We start from the raw sequence: 20445 nt of genomic DNA on the forward strand, positions 1-20445 counted from the left end.
GATACAGTCATGCACTTCGGACAACTTGATGACCTTTCCTGCAGGGTGACATCGTGTGCTTGCCTACACATCATGCTCATATCAATCCTCTGATACGGTAAAAATGCGCTTTCCCAGTCTACTGATCGGTCCACTTCTCGGCCCGTAGCCCGCTCTTGTAACTTATAGCGGCCCTTCCGGGTTCGATGAGAGCCCTTCTTGCCTTTGAACCGATCGTTGATGATGAACTCGAAAACTTCCCACGATGTAATCGTCCTCAAGTGGATTGGAAAGATCTTTCCCGTGGCATCCTTGAAGATAAAATGTTCATCGCTCAAAGGTCTCTCTAGTCGCACCAGGACAGCTCTGATGCGACCTAGCTCCCCTGAGACAGAAAGCACCATAGAAATAATCTGAGATGTCGAACTCTTCAAATCCATGGCTAGGTGAGACATAGACTCGAGTCTTGAGAGAACTCGCTGCCCAATCGCTGCCAAGTATTCCCTTAGTGACTGATTGGAGTTCTGGACGATGGCCATCGTGCGTTTCTCGCTGACGGACATCTGTTTGATCGTTGCGTGATGGGTTTGCCTGAAAACACTCCTAAGATAAGTCAGTATCGCCGCCGAAAAGAGCATGTATTAAAAGATTGCACCCAAGCATACAATGTCGTGAGCTCCAACAACGTATTCATCGCCGTTATGTGCCCCAAAAGTTCCCAACGAAACTTCTCAATATCCTTCTCCTCGAGCCTCCATTGGACTTTCCTGGCGGCATCTCGCAAGGTGTTCTTCGTCCCTGCCAGGCTAGGCCCGAACTTCTCGATTTTGCTGTTAAAGTCTACAAGGCATCGCTTGATCTGCTCAACATTGCGCAACGATATTGCTCGTAGCTCGCCGAAAGCACTTTGTAATTCTTGATCATGGTAAACTTGCTTGATCTGCCGAAGCGTGCTTTCGAGGATCCCAAGGCTCTGAACAACGTCTCGATATGCTTTTGTCGAACCACGAGAATCGTCGAGCGCGGCGATGATATTCTTGATAAGCTCCAAGACTGCGATGAAGTCGCCCACAGCACCGAATGCAAGCGTGAACTACATTGAGGACACCCCGACACGAAAGTGACCACTTGTTTGGGCAACGGCTTCGAATGATCGGGGCCATTTAAGCAGGCGATAGGTGAGGGTTGCGAATGTTGGTGAGAGAAATGGAAGAACCCCGCAGGGACTTGGCACAGCCACTGCGAGTTGAATGTGTGTCAGACGAGAGACGATTAGCCCGAAGAAGCACACAGGGCTAGGCGTCACGCTTTCATCACTTGTTTCCCGCCAACGGATGCTGAAGATTAATTTGTTGATGGCAAGATACAAGCCCCATAATGCACAAACAGGGCCCAAAATGACGGTATCTTCATTCATCGCACTCGGCACAGCCTCCCTAACGCCGACGCCACAGCCCGGTCATCCCATGCCGTTCCGCCTCCTAACAGCTTCGAGTAAAATATTTTGGCAACCGTTACACGCGTTTTGTCGTCGGACAGCCAAAGACGGCCCATAACGTGCGGGAACGGGCAACTTGAAACCGGCTCATCACATGAATCATCTAACCTGCCAAACCTGTCGCTCTGTTTTCTGCTGTCGAGCGGGCAGACAGGTGAGCCACAAGCGCATTGGCTAGATTCAGCTCCGACACCATGTACACCGTGAGGCGATCTTGCTCTTCTCTTTCCTGGTAAGATGAGTCCACTGCTGGAAGGGTCCCGTTGATTCGAAAATTCGTGGCATGCCAAGCGGGCGATGCTACACTTCTTCAACGTCGAAATCACCTCCAATGCAGTCGGCACGTTCAGCAGTCTCACGTGTAAATGACCCTCCGCTATGTTTTTCACATCTTTCTTCATCCATCGCCCAATAAGGCGCCATGCGCTTTCGCGCGCTTCTGCATCTTTCTGACTGTCTGCGAGAGCCTTGACAGACGGAGCATAAGAAGAAATCACCCGGCTTAGGGTATTCTCAGTCGAGCCACGGTGATGTTTGATCGCCTAAGGACCAGTATGAAGTTGCACAGGCCGGTTCCAATCCCCCAGACACCCGGTAATTCAGTTATTCGATCTTGATTGCTGTAAATCTCATCGAGAATCTTCTTCACGCAGATCTCCAATAGCCATGGCAAAATTGCACGCATTCTTTGTTTCTCTCAGCCCACTCGAACCTTGTCCCCTTCCATTGCTTCTCTAGGCATGCCCAAATGTCAGTATTTTCGACATCTGAGATGAACCGGGTTGATTGTATTGAAATTTTCAGACAACATTAAAGTAGCATCACTGTAACACTCAGCGATGTTTACGATAACGACGATGCCATCTTCAGCGCATTTCTGCATCTACGCAACAATCTAGCCAAGCGAGAAATTCCATAGCCCGGCAGTTTCCCGGTCCCCTGATAAAAAATAATTCAGTTCAGCAAGAGCTTCAAAGCGGGGTTGCTTTGCTTCGTCTGCGCCATTTTCCGACTCAAGCGACGAGGCAGGTGTGAAAAGGACTCCGCGTCGTCGAATTTAGTTTTGCGACGCCCACGATTCCCAACTGAGTTTCAATTGACGCCGCACTACCCTGGAGAAAGCTGACTGTATGAGACCTAGCTCTGAGATATGTGATACCAACAGTGACAACTGACCTGTTGGCGCGCGCCTACAAGGGGCGCGGAGATTGGGGCCCATACGAATCCGAAATGAGAATGGCGTATCTGGGACTGATCCTAGATGTGCGCGGAGCCTTGCCTGATCAAGATCGCAAGCTGTAGATATCGGCCTATCAACTCCATACTGAGTCAGTATTTCTTCGGGCCAAGGGTTAGATCGGGTCTCCTGCATTTCAGCTGTGTCAAATTGCGTGTGGTTAGGTGGTATGCATGAGCTGCGCCACACCCTTCGCAAATGAACCAACAGACTGAACCAACAAGTCCCAGTGGGCCTTGGTTACTATAATATGAGGAAGATGAAGATGCCATTTTTCGCCGGGGAAAATCTACTTCCCTTGATGACAGTCAGCTCACAGCTATTTGCAACTCGTGCAGACTCTTACAGACATGGCTCAAGTCACCCTCGATCCTGGAGCTCTCGACGAGTTGAACTCCGTCGAAACTCGCGCCTTATTCGACACTACCGACAAGCTTTCCTCTCTTGGAATTGGCAGGATTGTCAACCTCCCTCAGATAATCGTCGTTGGAGATCAGTCGTCTGGAAAGTCATCTGTTCTTGAAGCCATCTCTCATGTCAAGTTTCCCGTCAGCTCGGGCTTGTGCACGCGTTTTGCCACGGAACTAGTTCTCCGGAACGGCAGCCAACGACGCGTCAAGGCCACCATTCAGTTCCACAACGATGTTAAGCCTGCGCAGGAGATGCGAGTCGACTATTCTGAAGGAGAGGATATTGGCAAAATCGTCGCCGCCGCTAAAGAGCACATGGGCCTCACAGATTCCAACAGAGGATTTTCTAAGGACGTCCTTCGTCTGGAGGTTGAAGGCCCGAATCTGTATCCTCTCAGCCTAGTCGATCTGCCCGGAATCTTCCACACTGCGACAGCGAAGCAATCAGCGGAGGGTAGAGCAACGGTCATGGAGCTGGTAGAAAGCTACATGAAAAAGCAAAACAGCATCATCCTCGCCATCATATCAGCGAGTAATCAGCTTGCTAACCAGAGAGTCCTGGAGGAGGCCGCGAAACACGACCCCGCTAGAGAGCGTACACTTGGGGTCATTACCAAGCCAGACCTTCTCCATCCAGGATCTCCCGACGAACTCGAATATCTTCAGGTAGTCAGAGGCCGCGAGGCGGTGCACAACCTGCAATTGGGATGGCATGTGTTGCGTAACCTTCCAGACTACGCCAAATCTGAGGCGCATCCTGACTCTCGTGACGCAGTCGAAAAAGCGTTCTTCGAATCCGGGGTTTGGGCTTCCGTCCCGGTAATTCATCGGGGCATATCTGCCCTTCGGAAACGTCTCAGCCATATTCTTCACGACCATATCAAGAAAAGTCTGCCTGGTGTTCTTGAAGAGATTCAAGGGAAGCTCTCTGAGCATGAGGCTGAGCTCGCACGCTTAGGGCAGGCCAGATCCAGTGCCGCCGACATGAGGGCTTATCTCGTGGACATCGCGGGAGGGTTCGAGAGACTTGTCCGCGATGGTATTCAGGGTCATTACAATGATCCATTTTTCGGCGGCTTTGATGGTAGTGATCGAAAGTTGCGATCGCACTTAAGGAGTTTCAATCGAGCTATTCGTCACATCCTCCTTGTGCAGGGGTCATCGCAGAAGATTACCACTGGCACTCCTGGTGCGGCGAGACAAAGAAGCATTCCTCTGCATCTTCAAGAGTTCCTCAGCAAGTATCCATACGATCTTCCTATGCCAGAACCAATCACTTGGTCCGAGATGGCCACTCAACTGGAGCGGCAAGCGGCCGCAAACCAGGGCACCGAGTTTCCCGGATATGCCAGTACGAACTTGATCTTGCAGCTTTTTCAGAGACAGTCGAAGCCCTGGGAAGCCATTGCCAGGGTGCATTTGGAGAAGGTCACCGCTGTTGTGAAGGCCTTCGTGGATGAGGTGTTTGAGCACGTCGCTGGGCCCTTGGGCACCTGCAGTACCACTTCCACTATTCTGTCGACTTGCGTCGATCCTTTCTTCGATGCAAGAGAGGAAATCCTCCAGAACAAATTGCGGGAGCTTCTCCGACCTCTTCAGGAAGGGTATGCGCTACCTCTTGATGCTGACTTTCAGGAAGCTATGGACCATAGAACATCCGATCGGCTTTCAGAAGACGCGGTAGACGACTCATACGACGGTAGCTCGAGCGCCTTGCAACATTCGGAAGCAGAACTCCCACATCAATGCAATGAGTTTGGGACCGGGCGGGCCATCGAAACGATGCAGACATTCTACGACGTACGTACTCTTTTTTGTTAGTGTAATCAGTCGTAGACTTACTGATTTGGCTTAGATGGTGTTGCGCACATTCACCGATAACCTGATCAACCTGGCGTTAGAGAGTTGTCTCATACAAGAGCTTCCAGGAATTTTGACACCGAAATCTGTGAATGAAATGGATGACACGAGGTTGGCGGAGCTCGCGGCCGAGTCAGAGGACATTCGGGCGCGCCGCACACAGCTGCAAACCGATATTAAGCTGCTCAAGCAGGGCCTGGACCAGTGCCGCCGGTACAGACCCAGAGGCTTGACGGGTGAGAATAGCTCAATGCCTTCAGCACTGAAAGACCATGTCACATTAACATCTATTTCCTCAGTTCAACGCAACACCCCTTCGAAGAGTATCCAGCGAGAAACTGCTGGGGGATTGCCCACGGTCGGTAAGCAGTATCCTACTACTTCAAGATGAGAAGCTTGATGCTGAATGCCAATGATAGCTACACCTCACGGCCAACAGACGTGGCTAGGATTCATACCAAAAACAATTCCCATCGTCACAACACCCACAGAGAGGGAAAACTCAGCCCAGTCTACTCCAATTTCGAAGAAGAAGAAACAAGACCCAGTAGTCGGGTTAGGTTCCTCCGAAAGCTACGCAAAAATTGCAACGAATCCTGAGAAAGTCTCTCCGACTGAGAACAGCGGACTTTTTGGCTCCAGTTTCAGAAAGCCCGCCGGATTTAGTGACGGGTCTATCAGCGTCTTCAACCAAGTCTCAAGCCAGCCTCAATCAAAACTTGGGACAACCTTCAATTTTGAAAAGGGATTCGGAACAAAGGAAAGCATACAACCCAACACGAGCCCTTTTGGCGGGTTCAAAACGAGCAGCTCGGGTGGCTCCAATGGTTTTGCGTCTCAAAGCGGCGCCGGGACGACTTGGCTGTTTGACTCCAGCGGGAAAGACGCAGCCAAAGTTCAGGGTGAGAAAACCAGCACTCGGACTGCATGACGGTAGTTTGAAGCTTTCAATACCGGCTAACCTCCGGAAAGGCGGCGAGAAATCTACAGAAGCAACCGCCTTAATCAATAAGAACCCGGGAAGGTTCATTGCTACATGGACTGGCCATGAACAGCCTGATAGAGGGGCATTTGCCGGTCGGGAGACGCTTAGCCACATTTGCACTTCGGAAACCTTTAAGAACTTTTCTCCTGAAGAGCTTAGGCTAGGAGATTGTTGGATACTTTCGTATCCTTGGCCACGTGATGAGCGGCCGCCGCGCAGTGTATATTAGGAAATAGATGCATGGTCCATATCTATTTACTTCTATTTCATGGATTGACACGCTTGACTTCATGGGCCCAAGAGCATCTCCACCCCATCTGAACTGCTGACTCTTCAAGGAGCATCGCGACTGGAGCTACGCATCAGCTCATTCCTCTCGTGAAAATCCGTAGCAGCAAATCCTCGGACTTAATTGAACACGTGGCACAGTCAGCATAAAGGCAATGTATAATGCCTATCGCCACGAGAGCTGATTTATGCTTCAATGCAACCCTTAGGAAGATGGTAGACAGAGAGATACTGATGAAACAGCCTAGACCGAGCACGAGCTGGACATCTGCCTTTGGTGGTGAGGCAACACGAAGGCTGCAACCAAATTTGGCTACGCCTAGCGCATTACTCATCGCAAGTGCTATTTCGCAAGTGGTATGGGTTCATCTTAGCTTTTACCTCAAAAACATCCATAATGCAGCCAGCACCAATCTTCGCATTCAATTTCAGAATTCATAAGCTTATTTTCCAGACAGTCACCGCAAGCTCGATATTAAGTTGCTGATAACTGCTTACTGTCATTTTTCGTAACCCAGCACCATTTTTAATGAATCGTTCAAAAAAGCATTCACCTATCACTTGAGTCCACCGCTTGTTCTGGGGCTCGGGTCGAGGTTTCATCACCACAGCCAGGGGTTGTCATGCGCTGACTGTGCGTGTATGCATCAGACCTGCATGGAAGTTCCGGAACGTTGCATAGGTAAGCCCTTAGACTCTCAGTAAGCAGCATGTTCCGCGCCTCAGTGTGCGCATACTGGACCAAAGAATCGTTTTAACTTTGGCCGAAGTCTCGCAGCCTTGGGGCCACTCAGAGCTGCGCAATCAAAGCGGAGGGCAATGCGCAGGGCTTTGCTGCATATCGCTGAAAAAATAAGCCAAACCGTTTTATTTCCCGAGTCAGCCGGATTCCAGAACATCGTCAATCGTCGGTAACGTTTGATGAATAAGTTGAGAGGAAACGTGACGCTCACATTCGAGCGAGTCAATGCGATGCCTCCGAGGCCCTGGGTGGTCAATACCTACATATAAACAGCCTCATGCTTTCTGAGATCTTCCTCGAGTGCCCATTCTCTCATTTTGCACCCAGAGACAAGACACCGCTGTCAAGATGAAGCTGTTTCTCCCCTTACTTGTGTTCGCGGCGGCAGCCTATGCCGCAAGCCCCGAGACATTGATGGAGTTTCAAATGGATCTTCGCGACCCTTACAACCCTTTGACTCTCAGAGGCCATCCACCCGACTGTGGCGACGAAAACGAGGGTGAGAACGGCGGGCCTGTCGGCGACAACGGCGGTTCTCCCAGCCCAGGTCAGGGTTCGAGTGGTAGATACAACGTCTGCTGTCGGTACAATGGTCAACACAACAAATGCGTAAGTGAATCGATCATGATATACGCTACCCGATGGCTAACTATTGGTGCTATAGATTTGCTTGGCTCGGTGCAGGGCGGTTCGTATTTCTCAATTGACATTGTTTGAAGATCGTTTGGCTAATGTTGACCCAGGACTGCAACGCTGGCATTTGTTTGATGTAATCAAATAGCACCCAAGCACGTGCCTAGTTGATATGGATTGCATTATGTCTGATACCAAGTTGAGCGGGCGGATTCGCCGAGTGGCAAAGTTGTTGCCCCTGAAGGAACACCTACGAGGTTCCACATTCTACTCCTGCTGTACAGAAGAGCCTGTAGCATGTCGATGAGAATTGACAGTTTAATTATTCGGAGAGGGCATGTATAACATTTATACCCATTGTCAATTTGATAACATTTCATTTAATCCATTTTTACGAATGAAGTGACCATTCGATCCTAACGATTTAAGTGATAAGGCCTCAATTGCTCCAAACGTTGAGTCCTCCTAATTTGGTTCCTACTAAGTATCAATTGTAATGCACTTACAAAAGATGTATGCCGCCCTCGTGAATTGCTTTATGCATGTGACGGAGCTTAAACGTCTTGAGTGCGCAGCTCGATACCAGCCTGATGGGCTGTCTTCGTCTTGGCAAATTTCCATGCAGGAATACGACGCTCGAATAGTTCATCCAGCTCATGATATGTGCGCCCCTTGGTCTCAGGATAGAGCAGAACACAAGGAATGAGGTACACGAAGGTGACGCCTCCAAAGAAGAGGCCGATCTTTTGCTGCCAGCCAGCGTACTGATTTGACAGCATCAACGGCACAGTATAGTTCTACTCTGATTAGGCTTGAATGGGAAAGAAAACGACAAGGTGTAATGACATGACTTACAAAAATGATACCCGTGATGTACTGAACGGTTACAGCTAGTGAAGTTGTCTTCGCCCTCAACTTCGGACTTGAGACCTCCACAAGTGAGATCCATCCTAGAAATATCAGCAAATTCGTCATGGATCTCAGAATGTCAGAATAAGGAAAAGCTTACCAATTGGAGCAAGTGAGTTGGCATACAGGAACGCCCAGATACCGCATAGAGCAATCAGTACAGGACCGGACGCCGAGGTGGGTTGCATAAACCCCAGGCCGCCGACGATGAAGCAAATGACCATCATGCCGAAACCCCCTCCGAGAACCAGGGTTCGGCGACCGACCTTGTCAACCATGTAGAACGACAAGATGATCCCGACCAGAAGAATGGCGTTGATGATGATTTTGCCCAAGAAGGGATCTTCGACGTTTGCCATGGAGAAGAAATATGTTGTGTAGCCAAACATGAGAGGCACGCCAACGACATTCTGAAAGGTCAGGGGCAGGGTTGAGATGATGGCACGCTTGAGGTTGATTGGAGTCATGAGGGCTTTCCAGTCACTATCGCCACCGAGGGACTGGGAAAGGGCGATTGACTGGTCGATTTCATACCGCATAACAGCATACTCATGTTCAACGTCATAACCCTCGACGTTTCCAACAAGTCTTCGGAGAGAGTTCTTGGCTTCTTCGTGTTTTCCCTTGGAGGCATACCAGGCTGAGCCTAGTTAGCTATGGCCTAACACTGCTTTTAGGTGGCTTAAAACGTACCTGGAGACTCCGGTAAGAAAAGCATCGGCATGATCCAGAGTCCGCAGAACACAAACTCCGAGTAGAAGATGTTTCTGAAGTGCATGGGGTTGCTGTCCTCGAGGATCTTGAGTCCGATGGCAAGGAAAACCTGACCCAACGAAAAGGCGAGGGAAAAGCTGCCCAATAGCGCGCCACGGAACTGAGGCATTGCAATCTCGGACATGTATACCATGACGGAGGTGCCCATCATACCACCGGCACAGCCGGCGATCAGTCTGGCAACGAGGAGGACGATCCAATCCTTGGATATAATGGCTACTATGATGGACTTTTGTTGTTAGTCTTTGTCGGTTCTAGAGGTGTGGAGGATTATTGTTTACCAATGTCAGGAAGAACGTGACTCCCCACATGTTGAACTTGCGCCCGAAGCGATCCGCTGTGTAAGGCGCAATGAGCTGAATGGCGATGGCGGTGACAAAGAACATGGAGCTCCATAGGGAGACATGGTTTGCGTTGAGAGCCGGTTGGCCAGTCTTGGGGTCTCGAACGGTAGCGAATTGCTTGATGAAGCCTTCGTTGGCGACGATGCTTCCGACTACCGAATTGGCATAGCCCGCGTACCTGGAAGGAAGTCTCAGCGTCTGGTTTGTGAATTTATGGGGAGTAAACGAACATTCCCGCAAGCGACACAGAGAGGCCGCAGGCGTAGAGTCTCCAGAACTTCTTGATACATTTCGCCCTACCCCAGTCGGCAAATGCAGAGGTGATGGGTGTTACCTCTGCACCCTCTTTCGAGATGCCGGCTTCATGGTCCATCTCGGCTGCTTCCTCGAGATGGTCGCCATTCGGCTTCTCGGCTATAGGAGCACCGTCGCGATCTTGTGTCATTTGTTGTTGACAGAAAGCGAAGGAAGAGAGTGAATGACAATTCAAGACAGCGGCAATGAATGACCACGAATAGTGTAAGAAGAAGCACAATAAGTCAAAGCTCAGAAGAAGTAGTCGCAAGTCCCGATGTTTTGGAAAGTCCGGGGATGTGGGGTGGTTCTTTATGAAGACCAACCAACCGTGGGGAAACAGGTTTCCTGGAGCTCGTGGGACCTTCAGCGACGACGCTTATTGTTACCATAAATGGTCAACACTGACCAGAGCAGCTCTAGAATCATGTCACATTACACCCATGGATATGAGAACAGCGTGATTTCTGGGGTTCAGAAATATGTCCCGGCCTCTCGATCATGCCCGATCCCTGACACCGCAGGGCAAGCCCACCTCACTTCATCCACTTTGTTGATGATAGCTTAAGATGGTTGGCCGTTGCAACGTGAGCAGACCGGCCTTTAGCCGAACATTTCCAGAAGCCCGGCACTCGTTTCCATAGTTCAGCCGTACTTACCCCATGTGTTTGGTAAATGCAGAAGATCCTAACACTCAAGCTGTCGGTGTGGACCAAAATGGATGTTTAGCCCCGGGAAACCATCGGCCGATGACCGGCCGACCACCGGCCGATCGTTGCCCGGTCTCCGCAAAGTGCACTCTGTCGAAATCAATCCACCTGTCCGATGCACCTATAGCTCACATGACGCCTAAAAGATCATGGGTACTCAGTCCATACCCCTCACTATGACACAATGATAGTTGGTAGCTAATATTGCGCTTCGTATTTGGTGGGGCCTATGGGAGCAAGTGTGCCCATCTTGAGCCGCGGTGTATTTCAACTAAACCATCAGTCGTATAGCCTGACCCTCAAGCTCACGGCATGTTTGAAATCGCATTCTCTTCCTCGAAGGATATTCTTTCAAGACAATATGCTCAAACCACAGGCTAACGCTATTCGGGAACTAGTCTCACTTGACGGGGTCTGGAACTTCGCCTTGGAACCTTCGACACAGCCGCAGCCGAAAGCATGGGAACATGATCTAACATCTCAACTCCAACTCCCTGTACCAGCCAGTTACAACGACATCCTCATCGATCCAAAGATTCGAAACCATGTCGGATGGGTGTACTACCAACGTCACGCAACAATTCCTCGAGCGTGGTCCGGAAGGCGGTATGTTCTTCGCTTCGATGCCGCCACCCATCGGGGCCGTGTCTACGTGAACAATCAATTCATCACAGAACACATTGGTGGTTATACGCCATTTGAGGCGGATATCACCGATGTCGTGTCACCAGGGCAAGACTTTCGTTTGACTGTTGCTGTCAGCAACGAATTGGACTGGACGACGATCCCTCCAGGCAGGATTGAGATCGAGAATGGGAAGAAGAAGCAGCACTATCAACACGACTTCTTCAACTACTCTGGACTTGCTCGATCTGTGTGGCTTTACTGTGTTCCACAGGTACATATCTCTGATGTAACCGTCAAGACCGACGTAAGCGAAGGAGGAAGAGTTGGCATCGTCAACTTCGAGATCAGCACCAGCCAGCCGACATCGGACTCCAAATTCAATTTGTCCCTTACCGATGAAGACGGCAAGCTGGTTGGCGGAGCATCTGGGGCAACTGGAATGGTGGTGGTCAATTCAGTCCATCTATGGCGACCGGGAGCAGCATACCTCTACCAGCTTCGTATTCAGCTAGTCGACGATGAGGGTCATGCCAAGGACTCTTATCATCTTCCCGTTGGCATAAGATCTGTCGAAGTGAGGAATAACCGATTCTTGATCAACGACGAACCGTTTTACTTCCGTGGATTTGGAAAGCATGAGGACACCCCTATTCGAGGCAAAGGCCATGATGCCGCGTACATGATCCACGACTTCGAGCTAATGAAATGGGTCGGCGCTAACTCATTCCGCGCGTCGCACTATCCCTACGCAGAGGAAGTGATCGAATATGCGGATCGTCATGGAGTTGTCATCATCGACGAAACGGCTGCAGTTGGCTTGAACCTGGCAGTGGTTGCCGGCCTTCACGGATCGAAGCAATTACCGACATACTCCCCTGACACGGTCAGTGATGAGACGAGAAGGTCGCATGAGCAAGCTATCAGAGAACTCATTGACCGCGATAAGAACCACCCCTCTGTGGTTATGTGGGCCATTGCCAACGAGCCGGCTGCACATGAGCCTGGAGCCAGGGAGTATTTCGACCCGTTGGTCGCGCTTGCTCGTCAGCTCGACTCTCGTCCGATTTGCTATGCCAATGAATTCCAAGCAAGCGTCGACAAATGTCTCATTTCCGACCTGTTCGACGTGCTCTGTCTCAATCGCTACTACGGCTGGTACCTGCACACGGGCGACCTCGAGGCTGCTGAGACCAATCTCGAGAAGGAACTGTTGCAATGGCAAGCGAAGTTCAACAAACCCATCGTGATGTCAGAATATGGTGCCGACACTCTTGCTGGGCTACATACTGTGGGAGATGTTCCGTGGAGCGAGGAATACCAAAGCCGAGTATTGGAAATGAGCCACAGAGTCTTTGATCGGATAGACAGCGTTGTCGGTGAGCATGTGTGGAACTTTGCCGACTTTCAGACCCCGTCAACCTTCATCTTCCGCGTAGACGGGAACAAGAAGGGTGTGTTCTCGAGAGATCGGAGGCCGAAGATGGCAGCGCATGTGCTTCGAAAGCGATGGACCGGAAGTTAGCGACACACAGCGAAAGAATACTTGCCCCTGGCAAATGTTACCAAATCAATGTCTTTGCATCATCATAGGTTATGAATCATGTGTGGCCAAATTCAATTGCTATTCTGAATGGCGCGGAGAGCGTTTAAGCCTCTTACCTCGGACTAGATCTAATTGGTATTACTTGACTGACGAGGCGATTAATAAAACACGTTGTTTTCCAGTGAAGTCAAATAGCATGACCAATTTATCAGGGATACTTGCGTACAAAGTCTGAGATCTGACAAAATCCTGAGTGCGTTTCGATTCAGAATGGTGACTCGGATACTTGAGCCATCGAATCTCGGTCCTCTTCCACGCAGCATGCATGTCATTCAGCTGCATCAGACCTGCTGGCCTGGGACTTGGCGGTGTTGGTTCACACTTCGATCGAATGCGCCAATGACGAAGCAGATCAGGTTCTGCGTGTACTCTTGGAAGATCTCACTATCACCGTTTGCGATTAGTGACACAATTTGCTCGTGTTCGCGTGTGGATAACTGTTTTGATTGACCGAGCAAAAGTTCTCTGTCCTCAACGGCGGGCTTAGATATGCTGTCACTGCCCAGAATTTGGTTGTTTGCAACCTTCTCATGTTATGCAGACAGCGATTTCCGGCCTCGAGGTCAGCACTTTGGTGTACATTTACCCCTCTTGGACAAACGGCGCAAACACCCTGGTCTGTTTGCACAGCCGAGCCTAGCCCACAGGCGATGATTATGGACTGTCCGATCCCGCCGACTCGAGTCAATCTTACTCGTCAAAATCATTGTATGCATTGTAAGTGATAATATTAAAACCGCTGTAGTGAATGAATTTGTTATTTCGTGGCGCCATTATTGCCACGAGGCGCCCATCTCGAACCCACGAGAAGAGGCTTTCGCATGATCCTTCAATGTTGATACGTCAAATGAGCCTGCGATAAGTAGCATCACCCATGAGTCCTGATGATTCGTTCGCATGCTCAATCCAGATCGTCTTTCAAATGCGAGTCCAAGCCCTGAACTCTCCCCCTCGGCGAATCCCACGTGGCGTCGTCAATTACACCTTCTCAGCTTTCGCCATGGGGTCGAGTCTTGTTTGACTGTTTGCTTTTCGTTTACAGACCATCCGTGCCCCCCATACGTCCGTAACCACGCAAGCATGCAGGTTCCAACAGGCAGCACTCCACAGCACGGATTGCCGTCAGGCCTCTAATCTGCCAGCCCAGTTCCCGATTGCAACGCTTCTCTGCTTGTGCCCACCTCTTTCCACGTTGTTTGACGGAATACCCCGACGATCTGGGCTCTAATCAGCCACCAGCCTGTCAACCGAGATTCTGGGCAGATGCACCCGGTCGTTTGGCTCACTTACCAAGTAATTTGCTCCCGCGCTTTGGGGCGTTCTGATTGCCCCCTTCCTCAACGTACATCTAGGCCACGGGCAGCTGAATGAATGGGTCAGCATGCATATCCGCCTCAAAGGGAACTCCATTGTTCGTCCAGCGTCATGGTCGAGATGGGTGCGGGTGACCACATAACAAAATGGTGATGGTCGTCCTGCCAGAGACACCTGGCGGTGTTCCAATTTTCAACTCGCTTTCTGCGCCTTCGCCAACACCTTGGCCTTCATCGGTTCCAAATTTCATTCCATTGTTTGTGCGACTGATCTTGCATATCGACACTCAGGTGGCAGTTTCTTCTCACCGCCAGTCGCGCCTGGCGCTCAACACAACAAGCCAGCCACCTCTGCATAACACCTCTAGACGATGTCGGTCAAGGGGTCTGAGGCATGGAGGGCCGAGGACAAAGGGCCAGAGATGCTATGGATCTGTTGGACGATGGCTGGGTTGACAACAGTTTTCGTCGTGGCGCGAGTCTGGTGTAGGCGGAGGATCGGGAGGACGTTCTACAGCGATGACTACTGCTGTATCCTGTCATTGGTATGTGCATCTATCGGGAGCTTGGGTCCACATGTGGTCTCTCCTTCAAGGATGCCGAGAGTGTCTTCGCACTAACACTGGTTCATCATAGGCTTGCATACTTGCGTCTTGTGCAGCTGCCACCGGTGCCATCAGCTATGGCTATGGCAGGCATAAGGACGTACTCACATATGAGCAGAAGAAGGGTGCCATCTTCTGGTCACATGTGGGGTTTGCTCCGGGAATCATGTCTTTTGCGATTCCGAAACTCGCGGTTGTCTCATTGTTAACGCGGTTAATGAATCCAAGGCGATATCATCTGTGGTTCCTCTGGGGTATCACAATCCTGTGTTTACTTACACACATCGTTGTCCCCGGCTTACATTTCGGTCGCTGCGTTCCCGTCGCTTCAATCTGGGACGAGCATGTTCCCGGGCGTTGCTTCAACGCAAACATCACTGTCGATTACAGTATCTACGGAGGAGGTAATCTAAGACTACGTGAACCTTCAGTCATGGGAATCTTGGCTAACATCCCTGCGTAGTACTGTCAGCATTTGTAGATGTCTACCTAGCGTTGTATCCAACAGTGGTGCTATTCAAACTACAAATGGCAATGAAGAGAAAAATTGCCTTGTCTTGTGCACTTGGAGTCGGTGCTGTGTATGGAACTCCCATGAAGACTGCCCAGTGTTTCGTGAGGTTTGACTAACACTGATTCAGTGGTGGTGCTGTGGCAATTGTCAAGTCCATACGTCTGCCACAACTCAGGGAAGACGACTTCACCTGTATGACCCCACCCTCCTTGAAATGCCATGGAAGGTACTGACACGCGACCCAGATCTCACCTCTGACCTTCAAATACGAACTGTGTGAGCATTATTCCAATTTCTCGGCTGGTCGGCTCCGAGATGTAGTTGATTCTTTGCGTCGATCATACGGAACTGACTAGAGTTTGCAGGGTCGAAGGCAGCACGATCACCATTGCGAGCACCATCCCTGTCCTCCAGCCCTTGCTCGAATTGATCCTGCGACGCAACCCCTTCAGCACCGCCAAAAATACGACCGAAGAGACGCCAAAGTTCTACGAGGACTACGCTTCTCAGAGGGAGTCTCGAGGAGGAAGCAAGATCGAGCTTGGACAGCGCAAGCCCAGGCCGAAACCTAGGGACGACTTAGGCTTCACAATCATGGAGGATGACAGCCAGGAGAACATTCTACCCGAGTGCAAGAGGCCAGTCCCGGCGTTCATGTCAGACAGGCACGAGACGACTCCGCCTCAGTCTGCGGATGGTGGCATCGTCCGAACCGACGTTGTCTGCGTCTCGTTCGAGGATAGGGGTCCACTTGGAGAGAAGCTAGCTTCAAGTAAATGGGACATTGTTTGAGGCTTTGGGTATTTGATTTTGGATTGCAAGGCTCGATTGGGCTACAGAGGGTGCGTCTTCTTTTGTTCTGAATATAGTTTACTACCCCTCTTCGGCCGACGGAGATTATCCTCTCTAGGTGGGGTTCTGTCGGTTGCGTCTCCGGATCAGCATCGTCTAACGCTGATCTTTGTAAATACATGTTAGGCGAGTTTGATGTGCCCGCATCTCGCGTGAGGATGAAGTCTTTTGCGGACTGAATCGAAAACTATTTTGTCACCATACATGCCACTGGAGCTGTGCGTCATACAGAGAGTTCCCTCAAATTGTAATATTTTATTTGAATAATATTTCAGGAGGGAAGCCCAGATCCTCAGCCCCGACGAGAATGGAACTAATAGTAGTCGGATGTCTGGTGGTATTCAAGTAGCCTAATTGGTACTCCTGCCGGCTGAATCCCGTCGAGGATCAACATCGTCAAGTCCCAGCCGCCCCAGCTCCGGTTCTTTCATTGAATTAAAAAGAAGATATGGACCAAACCGCTGAACGCCGTTGTCCGAAACCCATCCCAAGCACCGTCGCTTATCATCATAATGACCGCTTTGATATGTCATTCTCTAGCAGCCAGTGAGCGCCTAGAGGATGTTAGTAACTATGTCATGGAGCTTCTTGAGTGATCGTCACGTACAGCTTGCTGGTTCTTCATGTTTTGTTGGATACCTCCAGAGAAGTCCATCTGGAGTGACTGAGTAACCGGGTTGTCCTGCTGAGGGTTGCCAGTAAGGCCAGCAACCTTCTGGAGCTCAGAGAGCTGGGCATTCGCAACCTATTGGGCTGTTAGTTCTCATACTCGATTTTACATCGTTTCTAATCGTCACGTACAACTGCGAGGCCCTGCGCGGCACCGTTACCGGAGGGGGCAATGAGCTGGTTGGCCTGGCGGACCTGGATGCCGTCGCTGACGAAGGACAGCAAATTGGACTTGGCAACCTGGAATTGCTGCATGTTGACGGGGTTGGCCTGAAGAGATTGCATCACGGCCGCGAGACCGGCCTGCTCCTGTTGCTGGATCTGGATGTTCAGAGCAATTCCGCCGGCCAGAATCTTCGCCTCGGCGCAAGCGGGGGTGTCATTCGGGGCCGGGGCCGGGGGCGGCTGGGGAGCCTGGCAGGCGGCCAAGGTGGCGAGGGAAAGGATGACAGCGTAGGCCTTCATTTTTGCGGTTTGCTTTTGTTTACTGATTATTGGTAAAGATTGAATAGTTGATTAACGTATGAAGGACCTGCCCGGGGCTGGTTGAGTAATGACCGTTGCTGCTGCTTGACGACGATGCCGAATCCAGATTCAGTACCGACCAGAAGAAAACGGGGAAAAGAGGGTTGGGTCAACTGGTCTTATAAGTAAGTTGCAACGACGGGACGGCATTCAGTCCAACGCCGGCACGGTTCACGAAGCAATCATGAGATGATGCCGCGGGTGGGGGAGCCATTGGCGGCAGCGCAGAAGACAGGGCGGGCCAGCGAAGGAGGTTGAAACTTCCGGATGATAGACTTTCTGTAGTGTTTTGGTGCGGTCGCCGAGTCACTGTGCTGCTTGTTTCGAACCTTGAATACCATTGGGACGAAGGAAGGATTTCCCTGATTGTCCAGTCGCACAGACGGTGCATTGAGATGCAGGGTATCAGAGTAGCCACACAGCCCACGAATCACATCCCCTGGTGGCAGGGCGCCGGTCCAGATTTCACCTGCCCTTCTCCCCCTCTGCCGACTCGTGGCCGGCTTCATAAGGCAGGACGAGTCCGAACTTGCGGAGCGGATTGGTGTTGGTTGGCACCTTCACAGGGGGGCCGCCGGCGGTCCCCGACCAGACGTCACAACTTTACGTCTCGGCCTTCGAACTTAGATTGGAATGGTGCCCTTCCTTCCCGCTTTCTTCTGGCCCAATCTCGTCCCTCTTCTCCTGGAAATTCAGGGGGAATGGTGAGTCTTGCCGACTGCCAACATGGCTACATCCATGACTCGTCTGAAGGATGTTTCCGCTGCCCACACCCATCAATGCTGAAAAGAGTACTTTCTCCGAGAAGCTTAATGACAGCGCCGTCGCTACAATAGGCTAAGCTTTTGGTTAGTCATCTCCCGTTCTTGGGTGATGCTACTACAAGCAGCCTCTAGCAGGCCAAAGGTGGCCCAATCTAAGCCAAAAGGAACGGATGGCAGTTCAAACACCCGTCCTCAAAACCTGCAAGTTGACAACTTAATTGCTTGTTTGTCTGTCCGGGTCTCTCCCTTCTTCTCTGAATTGAAGGAAAGCGCAGTTTCATATGGCCCGTAGCGAAATTGACTGTCTGGTGCTCTGGCCCCAATGGTCAACCAGGCCAGCCGCTGACAGAGGCCCGGCCTCTTGCCAGACTCTTAACAGAGTGTCATATAATTTCCTTGGCAGTTTGATAGGGCTGCACATGAGCGGCCTGGATCTCGGTCACCCTTCCCTCCGATCCCTTCCCACGTTGTGGAAGCTGCGGGAGGCGTTCGCTCACCCGCTAAAAAATGTTTCCTCGGATCTACAGAAACTCTCCCTCTGGCTGTCCCAGATGTTTGGCTCTCACTGATCAGACTGAGCGCCACCATCTTCGCGGAGAATAACACTACTCCGTCGCCAACGGATGTCCATGTGCGCCACCACGCTTGCATGCAATCGAGCCCACCACCTTCGATTCTAAGAATCTGTCATGTGCACACTGCATTGTAGAATAGGCGAGGTGATCATACCAACTAAGAAAGATGTTATGAGTGTCAGCCCCAACCACGAGCCTCATCCCGGAAACGCTCATGGTAATAAGCCAGCCCGTGTTTTGACCAGTACCACACGACACCACACCACATTCATCTTCTCATGCAAATCAAGGCTCTTGTGTCTTCAATCTTGAAACCCTTGCTGGGATTTTCATACCCAATATGATGGGCGAACACTCCTCTCGGCGCGCTCTTGGCAAAAGGCCGATCCCGAGACGTGCAACGGTGCAATGGTGGTCGCGTTCCACAAGAATCGCCGATGGTAGGCTGCATGACTTATCGACAGATACGACAAGCGCGTTATCTTAAATATTGTATGCTATATAGCCCCAGATAACAGCATCTTGAATCAGCTAAGCCATGCTGTGGAGACCAAAAAAAACTGCCCTGCGGAATGAGCCATCCCGGAGGATCATGACAGAAACGCGATTGAGAAACAATTGCTTTTACTACCTGTCACCTGCAGAAGCTATGATCACAAGCCGGGCAGAAACTATCTTCCCGCAACTGTAGTTCAAACGCATTTTGAGTGATTTGCAAACACACTTTGAGTGCTTCTCGTTCACCGGCATCCCGCATTGGAAGACAAGCGAGACCGCAGGAAGCGATTGCCTCAAGATCAGGGCGCTGAGCTAGAGGATAAACTCAAGCTTGTGGGGATCCGCGCCTATGACGGTTAGGCGATGGGTTGAGATGGTGTGCAGCAACATGCCACTTTTTGACTGGACTTCTCCGCCTTGAATTTCCGTCCGAAGTCTGCATAAGGGGCAGGGTCGCAGTCGCGAGGTGTCTCGAATGTGAAGTATCCAGTCGCGCTGCGTCTCGCCCGCCAGTGGGGTTTCTGTCAACCATAAGCCAGACAAGCAATGCCCAGAGTCAGTCAGGCCCAAGGGGCAGCGATCCTCACTGTCGTAGTCAGGGGTAAACCCAAAGACCCCAGCTGTAAGGCGTTTTCCCCTGCGCTAGTACCAATGAGTTTGTCGGAGAAATAATAATCGAACCCAACGGAAATCCCACGATGCCCAGCTTCCTCAGGCCGTTAGTGAGTTTTCCGGATCGACGGCTTCCATCTGAAATCTGACCTCTCCTAGCGCCACAAAGGTCTAATTGTAGAATAGGCTTCTGTGAACAGCCCGCCAGCTGAGAATTTCCCACATGCCGAACATTTAGAGTCTGCAACGACTTTTTTGGACGATAAAGGCAACGGCGGGAGACGATAGAGACGAAAAAGGTCGGCCAGGACCGCGGCATAAACATAGGTGGGAGGATGATGGGATCAATCATCGAGTGATAGAATCTGAGTTATCGCTACTGTTCACGAGTAAGGCAATCGCACGAGATATCTCCGCGAAACGACCGTGCCCGAGTCGCTTGCGCCCTCGGGGCGCTTCGGATCCGTGTTGAGCTCTCGCGGAGACCTCGCGGAGTTCGGATATCCCTGTCTGTTCTTGTCACCGCGTGCCCGGGCGCAACAGGGATCAGCTTCCTTAATTAGCCCGCGCGCGCGACGGCCGGGCTGGCCTTGGGCAAAAGTGCGGCCTCGATTAATATGGCCTG

At 51.1% G+C, this 20445-nt stretch overlaps 6 protein-coding genes across 6 annotated transcripts; 4 read left to right on the plus strand and 2 right to left on the minus strand.

Annotated features, from left to right (window-relative positions):
* Positions 1-3064: 3064 nt before the first annotated feature.
* mx-0 (Interferon-induced GTP-binding protein Mx) lies at positions 3065-5375 on the plus strand (the record flags this gene model as incomplete). Its single annotated transcript, XM_036638094.1, has 3 exons — positions 3065-4924; positions 4980-5220; positions 5284-5375. The coding sequence occupies 3 exons, from the start codon at positions 3065-3067 to the stop codon at positions 5373-5375; spliced, it is 2193 nt and encodes a 730-aa protein (XP_036496962.1).
* Positions 5376-7347: 1972 nt separating this feature from the next.
* On the plus strand, positions 7348-7772 carry CGCS363_v006246 (uncharacterized protein; the record flags this gene model as incomplete). The annotated part of the gene is made up of 3 exons (XM_036638095.1): positions 7348-7608; positions 7664-7687; positions 7743-7772. 3 exons carry the CDS (start codon positions 7348-7350, stop codon positions 7770-7772), a joined length of 315 nt encoding a protein of 104 aa, XP_036496959.1.
* Positions 7773-8186: 414 nt separating this feature from the next.
* MPH3-3 (Alpha-glucosides permease MPH3) lies at positions 8187-10104 on the minus strand (the record flags this gene model as incomplete). Its single annotated transcript, XM_036638096.1, has 6 exons — positions 8187-8429; positions 8488-8582; positions 8642-9181; positions 9235-9544; positions 9597-9837; positions 9890-10104. 6 exons carry the CDS (start codon positions 10102-10104, stop codon positions 8187-8189), a joined length of 1644 nt encoding a protein of 547 aa, XP_036496533.1.
* Positions 10105-11024: 920 nt separating this feature from the next.
* Positions 11025-12812, plus strand: uidA-1 (Beta-glucuronidase; the record flags this gene model as incomplete). The annotated part of the gene is made up of 1 exon (XM_036638097.1): positions 11025-12812. One exon carries the CDS (start codon positions 11025-11027, stop codon positions 12810-12812), a length of 1788 nt encoding a protein of 595 aa, XP_036496957.1.
* A 1765-nt stretch (positions 12813-14577) lies between these two features.
* Positions 14578-16117, plus strand: CGCS363_v006249 (uncharacterized protein; the record flags this gene model as incomplete). The annotated part of the gene is made up of 6 exons (XM_036638098.1): positions 14578-14751; positions 14843-15215; positions 15275-15392; positions 15453-15517; positions 15571-15601; positions 15691-16117. The coding sequence occupies 6 exons, from the start codon at positions 14578-14580 to the stop codon at positions 16115-16117; spliced, it is 1188 nt and encodes a 395-aa protein (XP_036496958.1).
* A 596-nt stretch (positions 16118-16713) lies between these two features.
* Positions 16714-17311, minus strand: CGCS363_v006250 (uncharacterized protein; the record flags this gene model as incomplete). Its single annotated transcript, XM_036638099.1, has 3 exons — positions 16714-16731; positions 16785-16922; positions 16979-17311. 3 exons carry the CDS (start codon positions 17309-17311, stop codon positions 16714-16716), a joined length of 489 nt encoding a protein of 162 aa, XP_036496040.1.
* Between the last annotated feature and the right edge of the window lie 3134 nt (positions 17312-20445).

Source organism: Colletotrichum siamense (assembly GCF_013390195.1).
Source record: "Colletotrichum siamense strain Cg363 chromosome Unknown KSG_Cg363_contig04, whole genome shotgun sequence".
Taxonomy (NCBI): Eukaryota; Fungi; Ascomycota; class Sordariomycetes; order Glomerellales; family Glomerellaceae; genus Colletotrichum; species Colletotrichum siamense.